General features: G+C 36.7%; 1 protein-coding gene across 5 annotated transcripts in view; it reads right to left on the bottom strand.

Moving 5' to 3' along the window:
* Positions 1 to 266: 266 nt before the first annotated feature.
* The window catches only part of PHKA2 (phosphorylase kinase regulatory subunit alpha 2), a 79,671-nt gene continuing 57,831 nt past the window's right edge, over positions 267 to 22,106 (bottom strand). For 3 of the 5 annotated variants that reach the window (XM_072614208.1, XM_072614209.1, XM_072614211.1), the window contains 12 exons: positions 20,574 to 20,707; positions 17,861 to 18,017; positions 16,238 to 16,317; positions 15,702 to 15,780; positions 15,466 to 15,595; positions 14,684 to 14,785; positions 12,214 to 12,332; positions 9,589 to 9,642; positions 6,159 to 6,332; positions 2,905 to 2,958; positions 1,573 to 1,773; positions 267 to 991 (listed from right to left, as the gene is read on the bottom strand). In XM_072614208.1, the coding sequence (XP_072470309.1) occupies positions 821 to 991; positions 1,573 to 1,773; positions 2,905 to 2,958; positions 6,159 to 6,332; positions 9,589 to 9,642; positions 12,214 to 12,332; positions 14,684 to 14,785; positions 15,466 to 15,595; positions 15,702 to 15,780; positions 16,238 to 16,317; positions 17,861 to 18,017; positions 20,574 to 20,707 (1,455 nt within the window). In that variant the 3' untranslated portion in view covers positions 267 to 820. Of the gene's footprint in view, positions 992 to 1,572; positions 1,774 to 2,904; positions 2,959 to 6,158; positions 6,333 to 9,588; positions 9,643 to 11,432; positions 11,463 to 12,213; positions 12,333 to 14,683; positions 14,786 to 15,465; positions 15,596 to 15,701; positions 15,781 to 16,237; positions 16,318 to 17,860; positions 18,018 to 20,573; positions 20,708 to 22,106 lie in introns of all 5 variants that reach the window. The other 2 variants (XM_072614212.1, XM_072614210.1) reach the window with 2 other exon arrangements.

Below are 22,106 nucleotides of genomic sequence, written 5' to 3'. Positions count from 1 at the left end.
CCCCTTCTCTAAAGAATCGCCTTCACCTTCCTGTTTTCCCCAGGGGTAAGAAAATGAAGTATTTTTGAGAAAACAAAAGAAGCCTCTTGGTTGAAACACTGCCAAGATGGAATTATACCACCCTCCCAATCACAGGAACCAAATTTCTTAATTATGGCAATAGACAAATTTCACTGAATTCTGAAAATAAGAAAATTGGATCACATGGAGGACGCTACAATAAAATAACCAGAGGTCTAAGAAGAAAAGTCAAGCCACACAAAAGCCAAGTTTTATAAAAAGATGTATGTACTTGTTATATTTAGGACGAAAAAATAAAGTTCAGTGTACAAATACACTGCGTTTGCATGTTAATTTTTTTTCTATGTGACCTTGGGGCACATAGATACTGCTTGGATAAAGGTCTTTTCCTTCTTTAGGATACATTTATATCTCATGTAATCTATTTCTGTGCCTCTTCTAGAGAAGCAGTTTAGGCTAGATTCTCATTTACTTTGTCCTCAAAAGAAAGACATTTCCCATTCCCTCTTACAACCAGTGAGGCCAGATATTCCAAGATCTACACCAGAAAAGTGACCTTTGAAAATGACACTAAAGAGTGACTCAGGGGAAAGCACAGTTCTCATAATTTTTTATGGGACTTGTACACACATGGAGTATGTATGGGCCAACGTCAGATTTCAGCGTCTTTTTGGGCTAATGTTTTCTGATGGACTATTTGGAAGCAGTACAGAGAACCAGGGACCCAACAAAAGAAGTGTCTTTCAAAGGTGAGGCCTAGGGCAGATCTGGAAGCATATTAACTTTTGTGGGGGATGTCTCACTGCATCAGGCATCCTGTATTGGGAAGTAATTCCTGCAAGTAAGTGGCAACTGCTTTGGTCAGGTAAGTCATAGTCCCATAAGCTCCACTTGGGGCACTATCATAGAAAAAGTGGCAAATTCCTGTAGCTGGGTCTTGTTCGAGGGTGTCCATGACTCCCAGGGATGTCTGTGGGAGAGAGGAAAGAAGATGATGGGGTGCAAAAAGATGAATGATAAAGGCATGAGAAAGAAACATCTAATTTTCTACGTAATTTCATAGGTTAGAAAAGGACAGAAACTGGAAGGGATAGTTATCACACTGTTACCTATAATATTTTCTTTTTAAGTAGGGGAAATAATTCCAACACTGACACCAAGAACATCAAAACCACATTGAGTTTAGAAGTATTCAAAAAACTCAATGAGTTTTCATATACTTATCTTTAGAACTTTTTAGAAATTTTATCTCTCCCCATAAACAAGTATAAATTTTCCTTCCTTTCCACTATACTATCTTGTCTCGTAATATTGTTTTATTATTTTTAAATACGTGTTATGTATGTTACTTATATATTCATACAATTTGTTTCATAAATCGCAGAAATATAATTATCTAAGTCATATGATCAATTTTCTACCTTAGGAAAAGCACTACCTCTCTCATGTAAGCATGCCCTTTCTTACCAGAGGCAGGGTTCCCAATCACCTTCCAGATCCTATGTCCTATCTATGGTTACATCTTTTCTTTTAGGACATCACTCCACAAACCTGTTCCTTTAGGAAGAATTCATTGGCCATCTGCACAATCTGGTCTATGTGGATGATGCCTCCAATGCTATTCAATTCTATGTCTGAGAGGAGCGTAAGGACAAGGATAGCTTCTACCAGCAGCTGTCTGTATTCTGGCTGAGGTACACGGTTCAACACAGACTCCACATGGACAGCAAACTTGATCTCCTGAGGGGTCATCTGCCAGAGAGGAGGGAGGGCAGAGCAACAGCAGAGAAACAAAAAACATATCTTGTCATGTTCATGTGAATAAACTGTTCTAAGAAGCACATTCTCAAAATGAAACTCAAGTTATATAGTCTAAGAAATAGCATGTTGGTTTGCTGTTGTGGTTCACTGAGGTGATCTGTTTAGAACAATTAGAAAAGACACACCATTAAATTCAGTGGAGTCTCAGAGAGATAAGCCATCTGTCATGAATGGTTTAAACATTAACTAGCCTAAGGACAGAGGGATAAAACATAAGATTTGAACCCCTTCCAGAATTTTTCTGATTCTACAAATAGATGGCAAAACAGAAAGAGAACTTATTACAGTTTTCCCTCATGTACATTTGGAGTCATGATAACTAACTTTTAAGATATATTCTCCAGGTAGTGGAATGACTTGTGCTTTTCCAATTCTGTTAGTCTTACTTCTATCTCCCTTCTTCCACAGCATGTCCTAGCTCTTAAATGGACTAAAATAAATGAGAGGATGTTAAAGGAAAGTAATATTGACTTAAGTCTGCTAAATACCAACGTGCAGACTGGAAAGAGGAACAAGATAGTGTATTTTTTCTCAACCTAATGTTCACAGTTTATGTAAACCAATTCAAACCAATTCAAACTACTATATGTTTGAAAACTGGGAGTACATATTCAAAAAGCAGTTCTAGCTGCAGCAATGCAAAGCCAGCATAGAGGATGGTAGCGAGCTGAGAAGGAAGGGTCAGGAGAGGCTTTACTTGTGATTCTGGCTAGTGAACGACAAGAGAAATAAGTGATATAATTCTGCCTTTCCTTCAACATTACTTTTCATGGGAATATATGTTTATGGAGTAAAAAGCTATTGTTACAGATGTTTATGTCTTCTTGAGTTGAGGATATGGTGGGTTGGGGAGAATAAAGGGAGTCAGGAATGGTTAGAGGAAGGTAAGGATGATAATTGTAAAGGAAGGCTATGAAAAATTAGTGGGTCAATATTCTATTTGCAAGGCTGCTTGAAAAAAGGAGCACAGACATTTAAAAGGTGAAAAGAGGTACTAACCACATATAAACAAAGTGCTTATCATAAAATAGTGGAGGAATACAACCATTTTCATGACTCTACCTCTCTTGTGGTTGAAGATGGGAGAACATAGCCATCGATAGACAGACCATGGCACTAGAAGAAAAAACAAAACAAACAACTAATTTTAGTATAAAGTACAGAGAGTGTTAAATACAGAGAAGCACATAGCGCTATATACTCACCTGTGTACTACCTATAAAACCTGCAAGATGCATGAAACATGTCAGGGTATTTTTAAAGGAGGAATGTTCTCACTACCCACAGCTGTCATCATGATGGAACAGTTCTCAGTGGACCAACAGGCATCTTTCATTTCTCCCAAGAACAAATGTCCCTCAGGGAGCAGGTGATTGTTCCTTTAGGGAAGCTCATAATCTAATTTAGTAACATGACTGACAGGGTTGAGTGGTTCTCCTTGGTGCCATACAAAGGGAGATTTTCATCAGTCTGGTCAGTAAGGTGATGGTTCTGTGCATTTGTAATCATCTATTTTTGAGACTTCTAAAACAAGCACCAATCTCACAAAGAACTAGTGTGTGCACAGATGCTGTGTATATCTGTATCTATATCTATATCTATCTATCTATCTATCTATCTATCTATCTATCTATCTATCTATCTATCTATCTATCTATCTATCTATACATATATCTACATATAAAATACCAAGCCCTGAATTAACAAAAAGCTGCTTCTTAAGGACAGAAAGAATCTTTTATCAAGCCAGTGAAAATCTAGATGGAAATGCACATTATTTAAGGAAGTACAACCAGGTTTCTTTGAGTGGTCCTACTCTTTCTTATGCCTTAGTCCTAAATTCCTGAGTTACACTGACCTTCACATTTTGTTGGGAGCTGGGACTATAAGAACACTTTGTTCATTGTACATTTATCACTTTGAGTTCTCCAGAACACACAAAAGAGAGGTTGAGGAACCTTCTGCATGATGTCTCTAACTCTCCTATATAGGTGTCAGGAGTCTAATTTTGGGGAGTGGGAAGAGATCTTGGATTTCCCTGTAAAAAATATTCCCTATGGGTTGTGGAAATCCTGGCATTCTATTGTTAGAACTGTTTTTCTTTTACTTCTCTTGTGAAATTGAAAAAAAAATTAGGGGAAAAATATCTATTATATAGTTAGTTCCTGGTATATTTCAGAGATTTTACACAAAGCAAGCTAAAGAGAAAAGATTTGTACCTTTAAGCAAAAACAAAAATAAACTCTTATATCAACCTGAAGAAGAGTGAGGAGGGCTACGAAGTGAGATCTTTCTATTCCCTTTTTTTTTTGCATTCTCTAGACAAACATGAGAAGCTGTTTTCCTCTAAGCCCACAGCAGAGTTAAAGGAAATGCTGCAACAGCTTGGGTGCTCTGACTTAAAGGGGAAGCAACATCAGAAACTGGCTCAAAATGGTAAAGAACTCCCTAACAGCTGTCCCTCTCATCTTCCACACCATTCAGAAGTCAAAAACTCTCTTTGTCCTTCTCATATGCTTTCTTTATCTTCTATGTTCAGAATGAATGATTAAAAACCATTCAATAAAAACTGTATCTAAAGGTAAGACAGTAAGCTATCAAGCTTATAGCTATATTAGGTCTCCTGGGACACCAGGATAAGGCGTCTTCATCATAATAGTTTACATTTATAAAACGCTTAGAGTTTCACATAGTACTTCACATACATTATGCCATTTGTGAAAGAGGTATTCCAGACAGTATCATCAGCCCCATTTTAAAAATAAGAAGACTGAGGGGTTCAAATTTTGAGGATATAAACAAAAACAGTTCTAAAGATGAAAAAGGAGGAAAGCTCTCAAGAGCCTGTTAAGTCAGATTATAAAAGACATGTATATAAGATAAACAATAGAGAATGAATATAAAATGTCGGGAAGAGACTAGAGGTTGAAACTAAAGCTCAGAATTAGCCAAGGCTGGTAATGAATGCTAAAGACAATGAGAGATTCTGTTTTGTTTTGTGAAAGCTATACTGAGAGAAAGAGGATCAGGAAAAGGAGATGAATTCTCAGGATTTTAATAATAACATGTAAGAGTACTTTAAGGTTCCCAAAGCTCTGTACATATATGCTGATCTCATTTGAGGGTAGACAGGACCACAATGGATAATGAGAAAACTACTTAATTTATTTTGCTCGTGTTTACTCTACCGAGGACCAAACAAAAATTGTTCAGAGGAAGTGAAAACACAAGATAAGTTAAGGAGATGCTAAAAGATTCCAAGCCTTCCCTTAATTTGTTCAAGACATCTGGTCCAGATAAAACATCAAAGGGCACCCAAAGAACTGGCAGATGTGAAAGGTGATGTAGATGGGGAGGACAAATGTTAACTTGATTCCACTAACCACTCTCTACAAACAAAGCCAAAGGAACTTACATTTCATCAAGGGAGACATGTTCCTATAAAATACATACATACACATATCTATGTATTGCACAAATATAAAGCTCATACATACAGTCACACGTGTTTTCACTGCCGAGAGAATGTAAGCTCCTTTAGAGTAGGCATTGTTTTATCCTTTATATTTGTAGCTCCAGCAACTAGCATGGTGCCTGGCTCATAGTAAACACTTAATAAGCATTTGGTGATTCATTCAAATTTGCAAAGGATGCAAGGCTGGGAACAGTTACCATGCATGGCAGGCAGAATGCAAAAAGATACCAGCAGATTAGAATGTGGGCTATATCTAATAAGAAAATTTAATGTAAACTATGAGATCTTAAAGCTGGGTTAAAAAAAATCAAATTAACAAGTACAAGATGGGGAAGGCATGGTTAAAATGCATGCTGTTCTGTTAACGACATGCAAGTTTTTGTGGTGTGCAGTACTTTCATCTTTGAAACACCTCTTGAACATGCCCCCTTCTCTCCTCTGACAATGCCACCACTCTAGTGCAAGCCCTCTTTACCTTGATTACTACAATAGCCAGCTGGTGCATATGCCTGCCTCAAGTATCTTCCCACTTCAATTATGTCCTCTATTCAGCCACTAAAGTGATTGTCCTAAGGTGCAAATTTGATCATGTCACTCCACTACTTGATAATCTCCATTGGCTTCCTATTGCCTCGAGGAGCAAATACCAAATGCTGTTTTTCATTCAAATACTTTCAAAACCTTTACCCTCTACCTTTCCAGTCTTCTTACATCTTTGTCCTCCCCTCCACATACTCTTTGACTCAATGTGACCAAGTGTGTATCCTGCTTGTTTCTCACTCAGGACTTGCCTCACATCACAATACCACTGGAGTGCAATCTGGTCTGTTCCCCTGCTCACCTTCTGAAGAATCTTCCATACTTTCTGGTAGAACCCCACTGGAACTCTATTAATGGCACCATCTAGCCTTCTCCTGCGTAGCCACTGACCCTGGCGCTCTCCCCAGTTTAGATGATGACCACCAGAATCAGAAGATGACACTGTGCCCGTGGGAGAAGAAGGAGTACTGCACCTCTGCAAGAAAGAAGATAGGCAGTGTTTAGACATTTCAGGAATCCTGTCACACTGACAAATTAAGTCAATTCCTGTACTAAAAACTGTAGCATTTAGTAATATCACAAAATCATCTCACTTTAATGTGTATGAGTACCTAATGATGGTCATTCTGTTTGGATTTTTTTTCCATCTTAAAGGCTGTTTCTAATAATAATTGAAAGACAGTAGGATACAGATTTTCCCTAGAATCTAAAGTATTCCTAATACTTTTCTGGTCATGCCATCTGTACTCAAAAACTTTTAGAAGCTCTTTAATGGCACTCAAATAAATTCCTTTGTGCTTGCGTTCAAGGTCATCCACAACGAGCCTCCTATTTACCCTTTTAACCCTTACTACTCTCCTTCATATGCACTCTATATTTTACAAAAATGAAATATTCTTTCCCTCCCATTCTTATCTAGCTTTCTCTTATCTCTATGCCTTTGTACAAGCCATGCTCACATTCCTAGAATGGGCTTCCCTTAACCCCACTTCTTCAGACTCTTTTTATTTTCAAGGTCCAACTCAGATTCTACCTCCCCACTGATCTTTTCTCTTTGAAAAAGAAAGTGATTTCTTCTAATTTCTCACAGCACTGCTCTTGGATCTCTCCCTTTTAGTTATTTGTGCACATATCTTTCTCCTTATTAGCTCCTGGAAAGGAGGATCTTTGTATCTCTAGTACCTAGAACAGTGTTTTATTCATAGCAGGTACTTAATATTACTTGAATTGCATGCCCCAGTTGTATTTCAGGTATGTCTGGAAACTGCATTTAATTCTCTTGAATCACATATTGTTTAATAAGCTACTCTTACAGGTAACAACACCTGACATTTATATAACACTGCTGCATGTACTAGCCACATGACAATCCTTTGAGTTAGACACTATACATTCACATTTTAGGTTCAGAGTGGATGAGTGGGTGCATCAGGTTCACAACAGTTAATAAGACTCAGAAGGAGGATCTTAACCAAGATCTTCCTGATTCCAGGTTTAACACTTTAATCATTATACCATGTAACCTTCTACTGATATGAATGAATTGCTGTAGCTTCAAATGGCTCCAAACTTAGAAGGAATAAATTACTTCAGATCAAGACTACTTCTAAGAGAAGCATGACGGTTGCAAAGATGAAATCTGTAGACCATATGACTGTCTGAAAAGATTTCTTTTATGTGATTTTTAAGCCTATAAAACCTTTTATTTTCAGCGTTCTATAATAAATATGTTAACCAGAGAGTTGAGAATAACACTGGATTTTTATTTATTAGAAGCAAAAACATTAAATTTTGCCAGTACTAGACTGAAAGGTCATTTATTTACCTCCAAAAGGCCCATCCCACAAAGAGTTCAACAGTTTGTAAAAGGGGAAATGGTACATCTAAGAATGAAGGATGGAAGACCAGAATCCATATTAGCATCATTGACCACACAAAGTCTACATTAGAGGACATATGAAACTTTCAGTACCTTTTGAAATCTTCCTTTCTAATCTCATAGCCATCCCCACACGCCCTCCCCGCTTCACCAGAAGGTGTTTATCCTCATGCTTTATCTTTATTTCATTTAATTCCTCCTTCTCCCCCAGGAACACATGTTCCTGTAATGCAGAGGGGGAGAAAAGCTGCTTCTACCTCTTTCCTTCTCCTAAAATGATGCTTATTTCTTTCAGAGAGAATAATTTTCCTATGATTAGTAGTTTGGCTATTATAACTTCCTGCTCTCTTATTAACAGCATTACTTTAAAATTAACAGAAAAATTTCTTAGCAAGTGTTCAGGGGAACTATCCTACCCTATCTTCCAGAAGATTATAAACTCTGTAAGGATAGGGACTACTTTCATTTTTGTCTTTATATCTCCAACATCTAGTTCCAATCCTGGCACTGAGGAGGTGCTTAATTAATGTTTTTTGAACTGACTCAGTTTAAGGAGCTAGGAAATAATTTGGGCATTGGCCATACTTCTAACCTGTGTGGGTGATTTGAAGAGGGAGAAGAAAGAATAATGATTTCCCTAGGAGAAGCTCATACACGGTTCCTCTTCAGAGGATTACATATAAATCTCTGACCTCCAAATTGAAGAAGGGGACTTATTCATACTTTCAGATTTTCACAGCTATTCTGATTTGGTATTCTCTTACACTTTTAGTTCTAAAACACATGTTGGTTTTATAATTTTTTAATATACTTTAAATCTTAGACTCTTTAACCAGAAGTTAAGGCAGAATTCTCCCCATATGTCTGTTTTTACTTCATGGGGCCTCATTTTTAAATAGTAGTGAGGCTAGGTTGTTCAGTTTGTCTCTTTAAGACCCTTTAAATGAGGCAACAATTAGACACAAGTAAAAGTAATTACTGCTATGCTCATCAATGGCTCATCTGATGTTCTATATCTAGTTTAGATAAGCAAAGCAGCTATACACTATAACTATATATAACTATACACACATAAGCACTATTTCTTCTTCCTTTTTCTGATCTCAGATCTCACGTCAAAGTAAGAGAAATAATTTAAGACTACACCATCACATGACACTCCAAAATTAATCCCATTTCAATTCAAACAAAATTTAATTGGACAAAGGGCTGGCCTCAGGATTAAGCTGCGTGACCATGAGAGAGTCAATTAAACTCACTGCCTCAGACAACTATGACCTGACAGAAGAGTTGTTAATTTGCTTTGGTGGAGGAAATTTCTAATGATGGGAATTCCATACAGTCATGTAATCAAAGGTCTGGATCAAGTGTCTACTATGCACTAATCACTAGGGATAAAAAGACAAAACAGAAATAGGCCCTGTCTTCAAGAAGATTATATTCTTATTCTTATATTCTTATTATATTCTTATATTCAGACATAGAAATAGTAGGGATATGGTGCAGAGAGAAGGAGATATCCAATGAGGACATCTTTACACATCAGGAAACACTAGAAGTTAAAGGTTTTTTTATTTTTTTTAAACTGAAAACAAGTTTCCATTCTAGAACTTTCAAAGATTTCATGTCTGCCTCCGCAAAGTCACAGGTTGTATGTGGGATTCTGTCAGCTACCACACTAGCTACCTGTCACAGTACTTCTCCAAGGCCCCTAATAGTCTTTCTCAAGTACCAGAAAGTTTAGGATAAGGTGGGAGGTGGGAGTAGAGGAAAGGTTATAAGAGGTTTCCAAGACGACAAATTAAAAGGTGACAAAGAACACAATTCAATATAGCCATAATGGATGGTTTACCATGGACTTGGAAGAGTGAATGCTGCTGGAAATGGAATGGCCCACAGAAAATAACTACAAAAAAAAAACAAACCACAAATACCTTAATAACATACAATAACTCAATATGAAACTGCAGAAAGGAGTTAAATGGAACAAAAAAGAAGTAGCAGAAGAAATAAACGTCCATCCACGTTAAAACAGAAAAAAAAACCCTAAACATTCATTTCCCCATATGCCCACCCTTTCCAAAACTAAAGGCTGGGTAATATTGATATTACGATTTATTTTAAGCACTACTACATTCCTATCAATCATGGAGATGACCAAGTTAACAAGCAATTTGTTTCATGGGTGATATTCTGGCCAACATTTATAATGTATGTTAGAAATATGAAAGTTTCACCTGGATTAGCAAAATAACCATCACCACGTTAAATTGTCTCTAGTCAAACAAATATGTCTATATTGCTTGAAAAATCAGGAGCATGCTCTTATTTACATCATCTTTCCTAGTTAAAAATAATGTAAGGAATGTCCTTGATAAACTGGATAGGAATTAAGGCTCGAATGTTTGCCCTGGTCAGTTTATAAGATCTGTTAAATATCTCCTGTGAAATGTCTGTCTTTGTTTGAATGACGAAATATAGAATTTTTCAATTGGTGAGGAAAAGTTAATTTTATCCCTCTACCAACGAAGCAAACAAGGCATCTTAGGGCAGAAGGGGACTGATTTCTAGCTTCATCTGAACATAGATGACACAAACTTGGTGCCATCAAGTGGTTAGTCAAGGAAAAGCTAAAGAAAAAATCTTTTTTCTAAGTTTTTCTATTTGAACAGCATCAGTGTGAAATGGAAGCTGGGGAATGATAACTGTGTTTTGCTCTGGGCCAACAAGTAAAGTTTGTGTTTACATAACCACAAAGATTTGACTATATCTGTAAAGAAATATAAATTTAAAACACTGGGAGACTGACTAGATGTCATACTTCTGAGTAGGGTGCTGGACTGTACACAAAGTCTCCTTTTTTACTTTATGATGGGCATTTCTGACAACTGAACTCAGCAGCGCAGGAGAAATCCAAATTCTCTGTCTCTCTTCTTTCAACATAAACTCGAGTTTATATAGCACATTTTTCAAAGTCTTTCATAGTATTTGATCCTCACAACAAACCTCAGAGTTAAGACAAGGCAGAGATGAGTTTAGTTATGCAGAGGAGGAAACAAGGTCCAGTAACTATGTTAGAGCCAGAACCCAACATCTTTTGCTACTTTTCTTGTCCTCTGTCCACTGCTCCATGTTGCCGTGTTCTCAGTGTTACGAGAGGACAGGAGGTCACACTTCATCTCCCATTTTACACTAATTTTCTTCCAACTACTTAATTTAGTTTTGTATTTATATGATATCAATCTTTAAGAGCTATCTTTTTCTGAAGTGTGGAACATGACTTTGTTTCATAACCAGCCCAAGAGGAAAGATTAAGAAATGGTGACTAACTAGACAATGTTGACCCAAGGGCAAAGACTATCTCATTTTATTTTGCATTTTCCTTTGTAGAGAGAGCTCCACAAAAAACTACTTGATATCCCTAATGCTTGTAGAATATGAGCTCCTGTAAAGGAAGGGAAAGCATTTCTTTTTGCTTATATTAGTATCTCTTATGCTTAGCACAGTGGCCAGCAGAATAAGCAAGGCTTAATAAATGCTTGTTTCTTTCTTTCCTTCCAAGAGAGATAATTTGATAAGCAGAACTGTTTTATGAACATTAAAATTTATTAGTATAGATAGCTTCTCTTTTTTAGATTTGAGCCAGAAAACAAGAAAACCATGCATGAAACATCCAGACAGTCACGTTTCTTTCACCTGCTCATCAGCATTAAACCTCCTTGTCATCTGTAATTGAGAATAAAATAGGCAGTAAAGATAAACCAGTTTTCAAATAAAGTATTCTTAAGTATCCACTTCTATAGCAGTGATCTTCTCAACTGCAGAAAAGTTACAACCTAGTCCAATAAAAGCATTATTATGTACTGGTAGAGAGGTTTTAGATAATAAAAGCATTAAGTATGAACCATCAGCCTGGTTATTAATGAAAAATAATACACTACCTTTCTTTTATACCTTTGCCCAAAATGAAAAAAAGTGTTCATTGGGATGAAGAATTAAAGAGAAACACAAGCAAGAAATAAACACCTCTGTAGGTGTGTGGGAAAAAAAAATACAGGTTATGTTTGAATCATTATGCTCTTTTCTTCCCCTAACACTCCACTTGAAGGTCATAAGAGAGCTAACTACAAATCTGCTTGTTAAAGACAAGCAAAATGTACTTTATTGTTAGATCTGTTTTAAGATTACTACAGTTTAAATGAAATATTTCCTATAAGTGTAGAAAATCATTGAAAAGTGTTTACTAACAATTTAAAAAGCAATAAAAAAATTAGGCTTTTTGCAGGAGGGTAGAGCAGGGAAAACAGGGAAACCAGGCCCTCTTTGCTACATCTGAAATCTTCCTTATCTATCCATAAAGAAAAGGATCTGAAGCCATGAAAACTAAAGAATATTGGATTTGAATCATTTTGAGAAAAAAGAAAAAAAAAAGGACCAGATTTCCTTCTTACTGAACCACTGCAGAAGATTCCCGTACCTGTTTCATCTCACTTCTTAATCGATTAATACCAGTCCTTTCTGTTTTGGTGACTCCAGTATGGCCCACCTCATGAATAGAGATAGCTGGGCTAGATGTAGAGGAGTGAATAGGGCGCACTAAAGGGGGAAGAAAACAACATATTAAAGTTCTAGCAAACTAACAGTAAGACAGTCTTCATCCCTCTCCTCTGTATAGAACTTTACTTATAGATCCTAGGAAACAAAGCAATTCCTTCTATTCCCAAAGACATTCTATTTGTAAATGAAGCTATTCAAATCTTATTTTTTTTAATAACAAGAGTTAAATTATCTGTGGACCATTTGTGAATTTATATAACGAAGTCAAAGAAATAAGTTGTGGTTTGTTTTTGTCTATGGTATTATAATAGGTTGAAATATATTAAAATAAACAGTATGAAAACATTAAAATACCTTCTTTTTAAATAAAAACACCAACATCTCACTGTGTAACAGAAGTTAAGAAGTACCTGTCTGGGAAAGTGCTGGAGAGAAAACATGTATGACCACAGGCCAATTCTGGAATGAGTTTACAAGGCCACATGCCTTGATCTTATTACTTCTGGACTTCTAGTCACAGAGATGCCATTTGCTCACTTTGTGACATGGCCTTCTGGTAAATAATTTTAGAGAACTCAAACTACTGTACTATACTTTATTTTTTTATCTTGTCTTTTAATTAAGAAAACTCATGGTATTTTTAGGTGACATCTACAATTACACAAGCACTTATATTTTAAACCCAACAAGAATTTTGAAATTGTCTATATCAAACCTTGTCTGTGTAGATAATTCCAAGAACCATATATCTAATCCTAATGTTTCTCTTGAGCCCAGTCCCACATCACCAACTGCCTATTGTATATCTCAAAATGGATGTCCCAAAGGCATTTAAAACTTGGCATGTTCAAACCAGAACTTATCTTTCCCTCAAAACTCTTCTATTTTCTGATTTTTTCCGGTGAAAGCACCATTATCCTTTTAGTTACTCATATTAGCAACTCTGGAATCTTCCTTTAATCCTCATATTCAACCAAATGTTTATTCTATCTCTACGTCTCATATCTTTCTCTCCATTCACATGGTCACCATCTTAGTTCAGGCCTTCATTACATCATATTTATAATTGGGATAGCTTCTATTTGGCTTCCTAGCCTCTAATCCCTTCCTTTTTGAATTCACCCTCCGCAGTTGTTCAAGAAATATTCTTAAAGTACAAGTCTGACCATGACATTCTCCAGTTCAAGAAGCTCTGGCAACTTTCTTTCCTTAAGGACAGGGGTTCCTATCCTTTCTGTGTGTCATGGAGCCTGCTGGCAATCTAGTGAAGTCTATGGACTCTTTATCTGAATAATATTTTTAAACGCACAAAGCAAAATAATGGGATTACAAAGGAAACCAATTATATTGAAATATGATGCATATAGCTAACAGCTTTTAAAACATTTTTAAAAAACAAGTTCATGGACCTCAGGTTAAGGAAACCTGCTCTAGGATAAAATCCAAACTCTGCTAGAATTCCCAGTCCTTCACAACCTTGTTCTAACTTACTTGCCAGCTTTCTTACTCTTCTTCCCATAATTGCCTACCAAACTAGCCCACCTTACCTTTTTGCTGTTCTTCATGTAGAACATTCCCTTTTCCATCTCTGTGCCTATGATTAGGCCCATGCCTAGAACACACTCTCTATCTCTGACCTGAAGAATCCCAAGCTTTCTTCAAGACTCACCTCAAAGCTGTCTCCTATAGAAGGCTTATCTTGATCGTACCAATGGCTAGTACCTTGCACCCAGAAATTTGTGTTTATCCCATGTATTGACTTAGTTGTGTGCAAATTATTTCCTCCTGATAAAATGTAAACTCTCTGAGGGCAGTGAATGTTCTGTTTCAGTCTTCTTATCTCTAATGTCTAGCTCAGTTTTTGGCAAGTGGGTTTAATAAATCCTTGTTCAATGAATAATTGAATATGAGGTGTGACCTGATCCCTCCTTCTGACCTTCTAAAGAATTCTATACCTCTTATGTACTTTCACGCACTGACTGTATCATCTTTTTAGAGATCTTAATGATTAGAAGGTTCTTAGCATATAAGTTTTATTCACCTCCGAAGCTCCCTTAGCACCTGGTACAGTATTTACACACAGAAGGTGCTCATCAAATTGAACTGAAAATAACATGGTGGGAAGAATAAAAAGTTCAGTGGGGGACAAAGGTGAAAAAAGCTCTGCTAATGTGTCCTAGAAAATTCCTAAGGGTATAATAACTGAAAAGAGCCCCCCAAATTAGCTAATCTTGTTAATAGTTTAATAATATTATTTATACTATATTTTTACTATTTAGTTTAACTTGCATCAAATAAGACATGCTAGGGGCTCTATTCCTCATATATAATTGCACATATATTCATATTGTACATATATGACAAATGTATTCAAATGACTGTTTACTTACTGCTTCTTTCAACACCAAACTCTTTTCCACTTAGAATATGGTGTAAGAGATTTTTCATATCAAAAGGACTGAGGTTCATCAAACTTTCAGAGGCTTCTTCTCCTACAAAGAAACATATCTTATATATATATGAATCACACTGTTATAGACTTGAGGATCCCTGAAAGAGGGCCCCTTGTGGCCAAGTTTTTTCTCTTGGCATTGTCTTTGTGCCTGAAATCTCCACATTAATCACTTCTTTGGGGTAAAGTGGTGAAAGCTGGAGTTAAAAATGAAAATGACTCAGTAGTTTTGTTTTTGTTGTGTAGGGAAGGACTTGTTTATCAAATGAGGTTGAAGGTATCAGTGAGACATGGTAGAGTGGGTAGTAAGCTACCCTTGGTATGAATGCCTACTAGACTTGGATCTGAGTACCATTTATGACATATATTGATTAAATGACCTTGGACTTATTCTCAACTCTCAGAGACAACTGTTTAAGGTCACAGACCAGTTGCCAATCTACACTGATAAAGGAGGAATTTCTTCAGCCAGAATTCTTTATACTAAGGAAGTCATAGCTCAAGAGCTCCACCCTGACCCCAAAATGAATAAATAAATAATTGCATGACTACATTATTATACTGTAATATATTTTGTGGGGAGAGTAGAAGTAGATTTATTGTACTGTTTTCTTCAAGATTAAACTGAGCACCCAAAGCACTATGATCAACATATATCATATCAAACCATAGAAGAAGGTTTCCTTGCTTGTCCCAAAGACATTCAAGAGGAGGCTTTACCTGAGCAATTCAAACTCCGGGCCAGCTCAGTTGCCATCACCTGGATGATGAGACCAATACGGAGCCTGAGCATCTCCACAAAGAGGCTGGGCTGGGACCTGACATACATCGCCAAGTAAACCACAATTTCCTGATGTGAACAAGGAAGCACAGTTATATAGGTAAAATTTATGGTTTCAGTATAGGCTCTACCATCCACTATAAAAAAAAGTATGACTCTTCTTCAGAATCTTAACCTGTGTAAGGACGGCAATGCTGATATCTTGCCCACTGGCTTCATAGATAAGTCTGGTCAATTCTTCAGGGGGAAGAGGGCTAGGGAAGAGAATCAGATAGCAAAATGACACAAGTATTTCTATGTGTCCTTCTAAAATTCATATTTCAGTTGTAGACAACAGCTGTCTTTTAAGCCCCAAACTGGCATTCATACTTTGTGCTAATGTTTGGAAAAACTTCATCTTATTTTAGCCTCACTGAAGGCATAATTATTCCCATTTTATTGTTGAGGAAACTGAAGCTTAGGAAGGTTAAGTGAATAACCTATGGAGAATAAATGTCAGAAGCAGACTTAGAACCTTGGCCTTTCTGACTCCAAGTCTAGTACTCTATCCTCTATTCCATGCTGCTCCCTTCAAACATTAAGCCCTAGATGACAAGCAGGTAAACCATTTCTGTTTCATTACTTCAAAGACTAATCACTGGCAGGCCAGTTTAAGTGTACAGGGCCCAGGCTTGATGGCAGACAGAGAACTTTTGCAGATACAAGACTTACGCAGAGATGGTCTTTTCTCGGGGTTCTGGGGGCAGACCGACTGTGAGTTGCTTCTGGTGTGACAGCAGGTCTGTACATGCCTATGTATACACCGAAAGGAAGGTGAAGTTAAGACAGCAATGCAAAAAGGATTACTTCTTTATCATACCAACATAGCAAAAATGCCACCTTTCAGGACAATGCTACTGTCTGACTCTTTGGAGGGTTTTATACTGCCATTCTAGTGACCAACTACTTGAGAGGGCCGGATAGTGGAAGGTCCTAGAAACTATTATCTTCTCCTGGAGTCTCTGAAGCTTCAATACAAACTATGTGACCAGATATCACACTATAAATACCTCTTTGAAAGTAGGGATTGTTTCACTGATTGTTTTTGTGTCCTGAGTACTGCGTCTGGTAGTGTGCTGATTAACTGTATGCCAAGGAAGAGAGTATGAGACTTTCAAGATTTAAAAAAAAAAAGTCATTATTAAAAAAGTTTCTTGTTGTACCCCCACATTTATCTCTTCCATACCTCTATCTCTGATATTATTTAAAGATCTGTCAATTTTCAAAACAACAAAACATTTAACACTACTAACAATGCTGGCTGTAACATAACCACTCTTTATTCAGAGAACAGTCCAGAAACTTTGGGGTTTAAATTATGATTATAGCTGTATGAAAAGTGCCAGCTAATAAAGATAGTATAATGACATTAGTATAATGACAGATAATTGAGAGCTGACTATACTATATTTTAATCTCATTCCTTCTTTAGCAAATTTGGTTCCAGAGCTGCTAAAAGGGAATAAAATGAACTAGCTTGAGATCTGTTCCATCTCCTTAGCTCATTTTCTGATGGCAACAAGGAAAAGGGCTCTAATAACCTACAAACTGGACAACTGACTTTCTACCAAGTTGATAATATGAAGAGTTTTCTCAAGAGCAAGAATGGAAGAAACACAGAAGTACTAAACTTTGCCTCCATATGTCTTTGATGAGGTCATTTTTCAGTTTCAGAAAAAAAAAACTTCAAAATATGAAAGTTCTGTGGTTTCACTAATTGTGAATACTCCTTCCACAAAAGAAGAACATAACCCCTCTGCAGCTTGATAGATAAGTTTCTGAAAGTTGTTGTCCCTGAAAAGTTCATTATCTTGTAGCCAGCCTGGTGATGTATCTCTCTAAACCTAGCTAAATTGGTCCTGAGATGAAAAAAATGCATAATTCATTTCCAGGTACATACCTGAAGCCTTTCCAGTATGGTGGGACCTGTCAAGAGATTATGTGGCACAGCCTGTGGCTACCTAAGATAACCTCTATTCCATGAAGAGATACTGGAGGAGAATTTCAGTGTGTTTTATAACTCCAAACATATGTTACATATGTATGTATACATATATAACACTGTATACATATAATACATATATGGAGGGGGAGGAAAAGAGAGAGAGAGAAAGAGAAAGAGAGGAGGAAAAAGAGAGAGGGAGAGAGAGAGAATATGAGAATGAATCTATTTCTGAGTCCTGGGTAAACATATATATTGTCATTCCTGTTTCTTCATGCCTTAATTTTAGTTTCAAAAACAATTTTGTTATATGAAAACCAGAATAATGATAAACAACCATGTTTCTCTCACACCTCTGCAAGAACTTCTACTTTTTTCTTCAGCAGACCTGAGATGTAACGAATCAGACCCCATTCTTTGTTCAAGCCTGCTTTTCGGTAGAGCTCACTAAGAAGGCTGTGGACTGTGACACCATGCTGTCCAGAGAGATTTGTATCCCAGTCAGGACCCCTGAAAAAGAAGAGGTAGAAACTCTAAAAGTTAGGGATTTCTCAAGAAATGAAGAAGTTCAGGGTTTAGCACAGCACAAGTAGTTATGGATAGCTTTCATCATATGTCTTATTTAGTAAAGAAAAATCTACTATAGAATAAAAAAATATTAAAAAGTATTCTTCATGCCTTGTTGTCTTATAGGCCCTTAAGTTAGATTTACTTGTTCCTTTACAAGTAGCAATAGTGAACCAATCTAGGGATTGTATAGTCTTTGTATGAATGAGGATTTTTTTTTTCGTGTATGAAAAATCTCTTGAACTGGTCTGGTTGGGATTAATACCAAGGCTAAAGAAAATCTCTTGCTCCCTTGACCTTGAAGAGTTTTCACTTAGCTAACCTTCACAGTTGAATGATGGCCACTATCCATGTATGTTCATCACTTCTACTCCCCAAATGTAAAATACTCACAGATTAAATTTCAAAATCTTGCTATTGGGACTATTACAACTAGCCTTCCTAGGGACCTCGGTATTACAGTTATTCTTTTATTTACCTCTTACTAATGTTCTTTCACACCCCCAACACAGCCCCTTCTCAAGCTGTCAGCTCAATTTCAACTTGTCTCTCTCAACAGATGACCTTGCTGACGACTTTACTGAGGACACCGAAGCCATCAATCAATGACTGGCTTCTTCAACTCCTTTCCTCTTTTAAAACTCTCAGCATCCTCACTATCAGCCTCCCCTCCTGGCTCAGAGAAACAGGACACCCTTTTTCATTTCTAAAGGGAAAGCCCAGTAATGTAGGCTCTATAGCCACTGGCTGTTCCAATAAAGGAAAACCTGGAAAATTTTATAAAAAGTAGACAGTGGGTCTCACAATATATAGTCTGAGGCCATGCATTATAGTATTCAATATCTTAATACATACAAATAGGTCCTCAGGCCACTACTAAGTCAGAGTATCACATTTTAAATCATAGTTACAGCTCTAAGTCAACAACAAAAGGCTAAATAATTTTAAGGGAGGAAAAATGCCATACTTCTTAGAAAGTCTTCCATCCAAATAGCTAAAATATAAAAAAGTTTTGGAATATAAAGGATAAGTTGCAGCTGTCTGGACATCTCATTGATTACTTCTAAAGGCATCTTTTAAAGGTATCTTTTAAAGAGGTACTGTACACTGTCCTATTGAATATCTTCAATTCTTAAATGTACAAATGATATGAGATAATGGTAAATAATCTATGACAGTGTCTTGACAGTATTTTTAGCTTTACAAAGAATCATCATTATTATAATAAATGGCATTTATACAAAATCATAGATCTAGAGCTAAAAAGTCATTTAAGAGGTCCTCTAGTATAACACCCTCATTTTACAGACAAGGAAACCAAGTTCCAGGTCAGTTAAATGACTTTACCCAAAGTCATACACATGGTAGACATCACAGGTATATGGAGTAAGAGCCCAGGTTTTCTGACTTCAGAGCCAATATTCAAAGTCTCAATGCAATATTTTAAGATTTGCAGGACACATGAAATATACAAACTTGATTGAAAATAAATTGTCTGATAATGCTTGAAATTTAAAATACTTCAATTTTTTGCTGTCATTGTTGTGCTATTACTCATTTTTGATAATTCTTTTTTTCACCCCAAACATACAATCAAAAATCATTCTTGAAATTGCTACTTCTGTAATATTTTTGATATCTATCCCTAGCATAGTATGGTAGGAAGAGCCCCACCTCTAGAATCAAGAGAACCTGCCCTCAAATGTCACCTCTCCTACTACCTCTGTGATGGTAACTTTGTCCCTCAGTTTCCTCATCTATAAAAGGACGACACTGTATAAGAGACTTTGAGGACTCTGCTCCCTCTAGATTCCTTGTCTCTAGGATTGCCCCTGGCAATCATCCTAGTTTATGCCTTCATCTAGTTTTTCTCACCTACTACTACTGTCATAGCCTCCTAATCTGTTGGGTTTTTTTTTTTTTGCTTCCACTTTGTTCTTTCTCTAATACATTCCCTATACTATTAATTCTATTAGTGCACCATGCTGATGATTACTCACACCTACCCTTACTATTACCCATCGCCTACAAAAGAGAGTATAAAACCCTAACTCTAGTCTGTAGGGGATATGCAAGACCCTTTACAAGCTGATGCCAAACTACCTGCCTAGATATACATCATACATCTCTTTGTACATACCAGCCAAACTAAACTATTCTCTCTGGTCTGTGTGCTCATCTTCCTCCTTTTCATTTCCATACCTTTGTTCACACTATTCTCTGCACCTAGAATAGAAGTCTCCCTTTTCCCTGTACAAATGTCTTTCTTTCTTTGAGGCCCAATTCACATCATATAACACCTCTTCTACAAAGCCTCCTTTATTTCCTTATTCTCCTTAGGGCAAAATGCCTCTTCCTTCCTCAGGTTTCTCAGAGCACTTTTCTTGGACCTTCTACTTGTATGGAAGTTGTGTATTTGTTCTTCTCTCCATTAGATTTTACGGTCCTTGATGGCAGGGCCTGAGTAAAGCAATAAAGCACAATCTAGTAAATACTTACTTTATAACATAAAGAATGTATAATATATCTGCCTGGTCTTGTAGATTAGAGCATTCTTTCAGCTGCTCCACCAACTTCTCACAGTCGAGATCACCATGGGCATCTTTGGGCCAATGGACATCAATTTTTGAAGACTGTTAAACCAAAGTAAAGAAGTATATTAATTAAAGCTGACAAAAATTCCACCAACTTGGTAACGGGCCTGCTATTCTGGGCACTGCTTTCTGTAGAGCTAGCATACAGAGTGTTTAGAAATCTAGTCAGGGACTCATTTTTCAGTTACTTACAAGGTTTAAACAAGGTCCTAGGACTTATCTCTTGCTGTTGTTTATCCTTAGTTCCTAAAGAGGACCATGGCATGAGAAATGTGACATCATGACTTGAAAGTGAATTGGATTTAAGTAAGGAAAGGCTATGCAAGATCACCAACCGCATATTCTTCTCTGGAGTCATCTGGGTCCAGTGGTAGGATAAGAATCAGGAGGACTTATCTTCTAAAGATTGTCCCCATTAGAAGTTCTCCCATATTAACAAAATCACAAGTCCTTTGTTCATTGCTTATAATTTATATGCTTAAACTTCCCTTTTTTGGCACTGTATCATAAACCATTTTATGAAACAGAATGGTTCAGTTTAGAGAATGTGCTGGCCATATAACATATGAAATTAGTCTGAAACATCACCCCATAAGATGAAGGCTTTATTTATTATTTATTAGGCACTATTATATTTGAATTATTTGAAATGTTGTGTGTATTACAACAAAGATTAAGTCATGGATACTGCTGATCAGCTGGGGAAAAAGGTTTTCTTATCAATGGTTTTCAAACTTCTAATAATTCAGGATAAGCTGACCAACCAGCCTGAAGGCTAATGATTCATTATTCACATTTCTATGCTGGGCCTGAGTCAGGAAAACAAAGATTTAAATGTGGCCTTAGACATTTACCAGCCGTATAACCCTGGGTTAAAAAAAATGAACCTCTGTCTGATTAACCTCATTTCACCTTTGTCTACCTCAGTTTTCTCAACTGTAAAATGGGAAAAATAGTAGCATGTCTCTACATGTTTGCTATGATCAAAGTGGATAATATATGTAAAGTGCTTAGCATAGTCTCTGGCACACAGATATATTAAACACCAAAAAAGCTTGTCTCTTCCCCCATCATGAGTGCCAGAGTTCACCTACCAGCTCTTCAGTTCAAAGGACAAAATAGTTGGTACTTTGGGAATTACTGGCAAGCATCTTGACTTATTTTTCTCCCTGGAGTTCTCATCTATCATTTTATTACTTAAAAAATAAGATAGGAGTATTAACTTTTACTTAGATTGTTTCACTAACATGAGTATCCATAGCTAGTGGACACTGAGAAAAAACAACAACATAGGCTTCTCCTTATGCTAGTTTGGCTTTCTCAGCAGTATTCGTGGATGGTTACTAAAAAGTAAATATGGGGTCAAGGGCTTCCCATCTAATGTGGAGTAGTATATTTTAAATAAATGAATATGCTGAAGCAAATCATATATTTCCCA

This window comes from Notamacropus eugenii, chromosome 5, assembly GCF_028372415.1.
Source record: "Notamacropus eugenii isolate mMacEug1 chromosome 5, mMacEug1.pri_v2, whole genome shotgun sequence".
NCBI lineage: Eukaryota > Metazoa > Chordata > Mammalia > Diprotodontia > Macropodidae > Notamacropus > Notamacropus eugenii.
The sequence above is the reverse complement of the archived record's forward strand: the minus strand, read 5'-3'. Positions and strand labels throughout refer to the sequence as shown.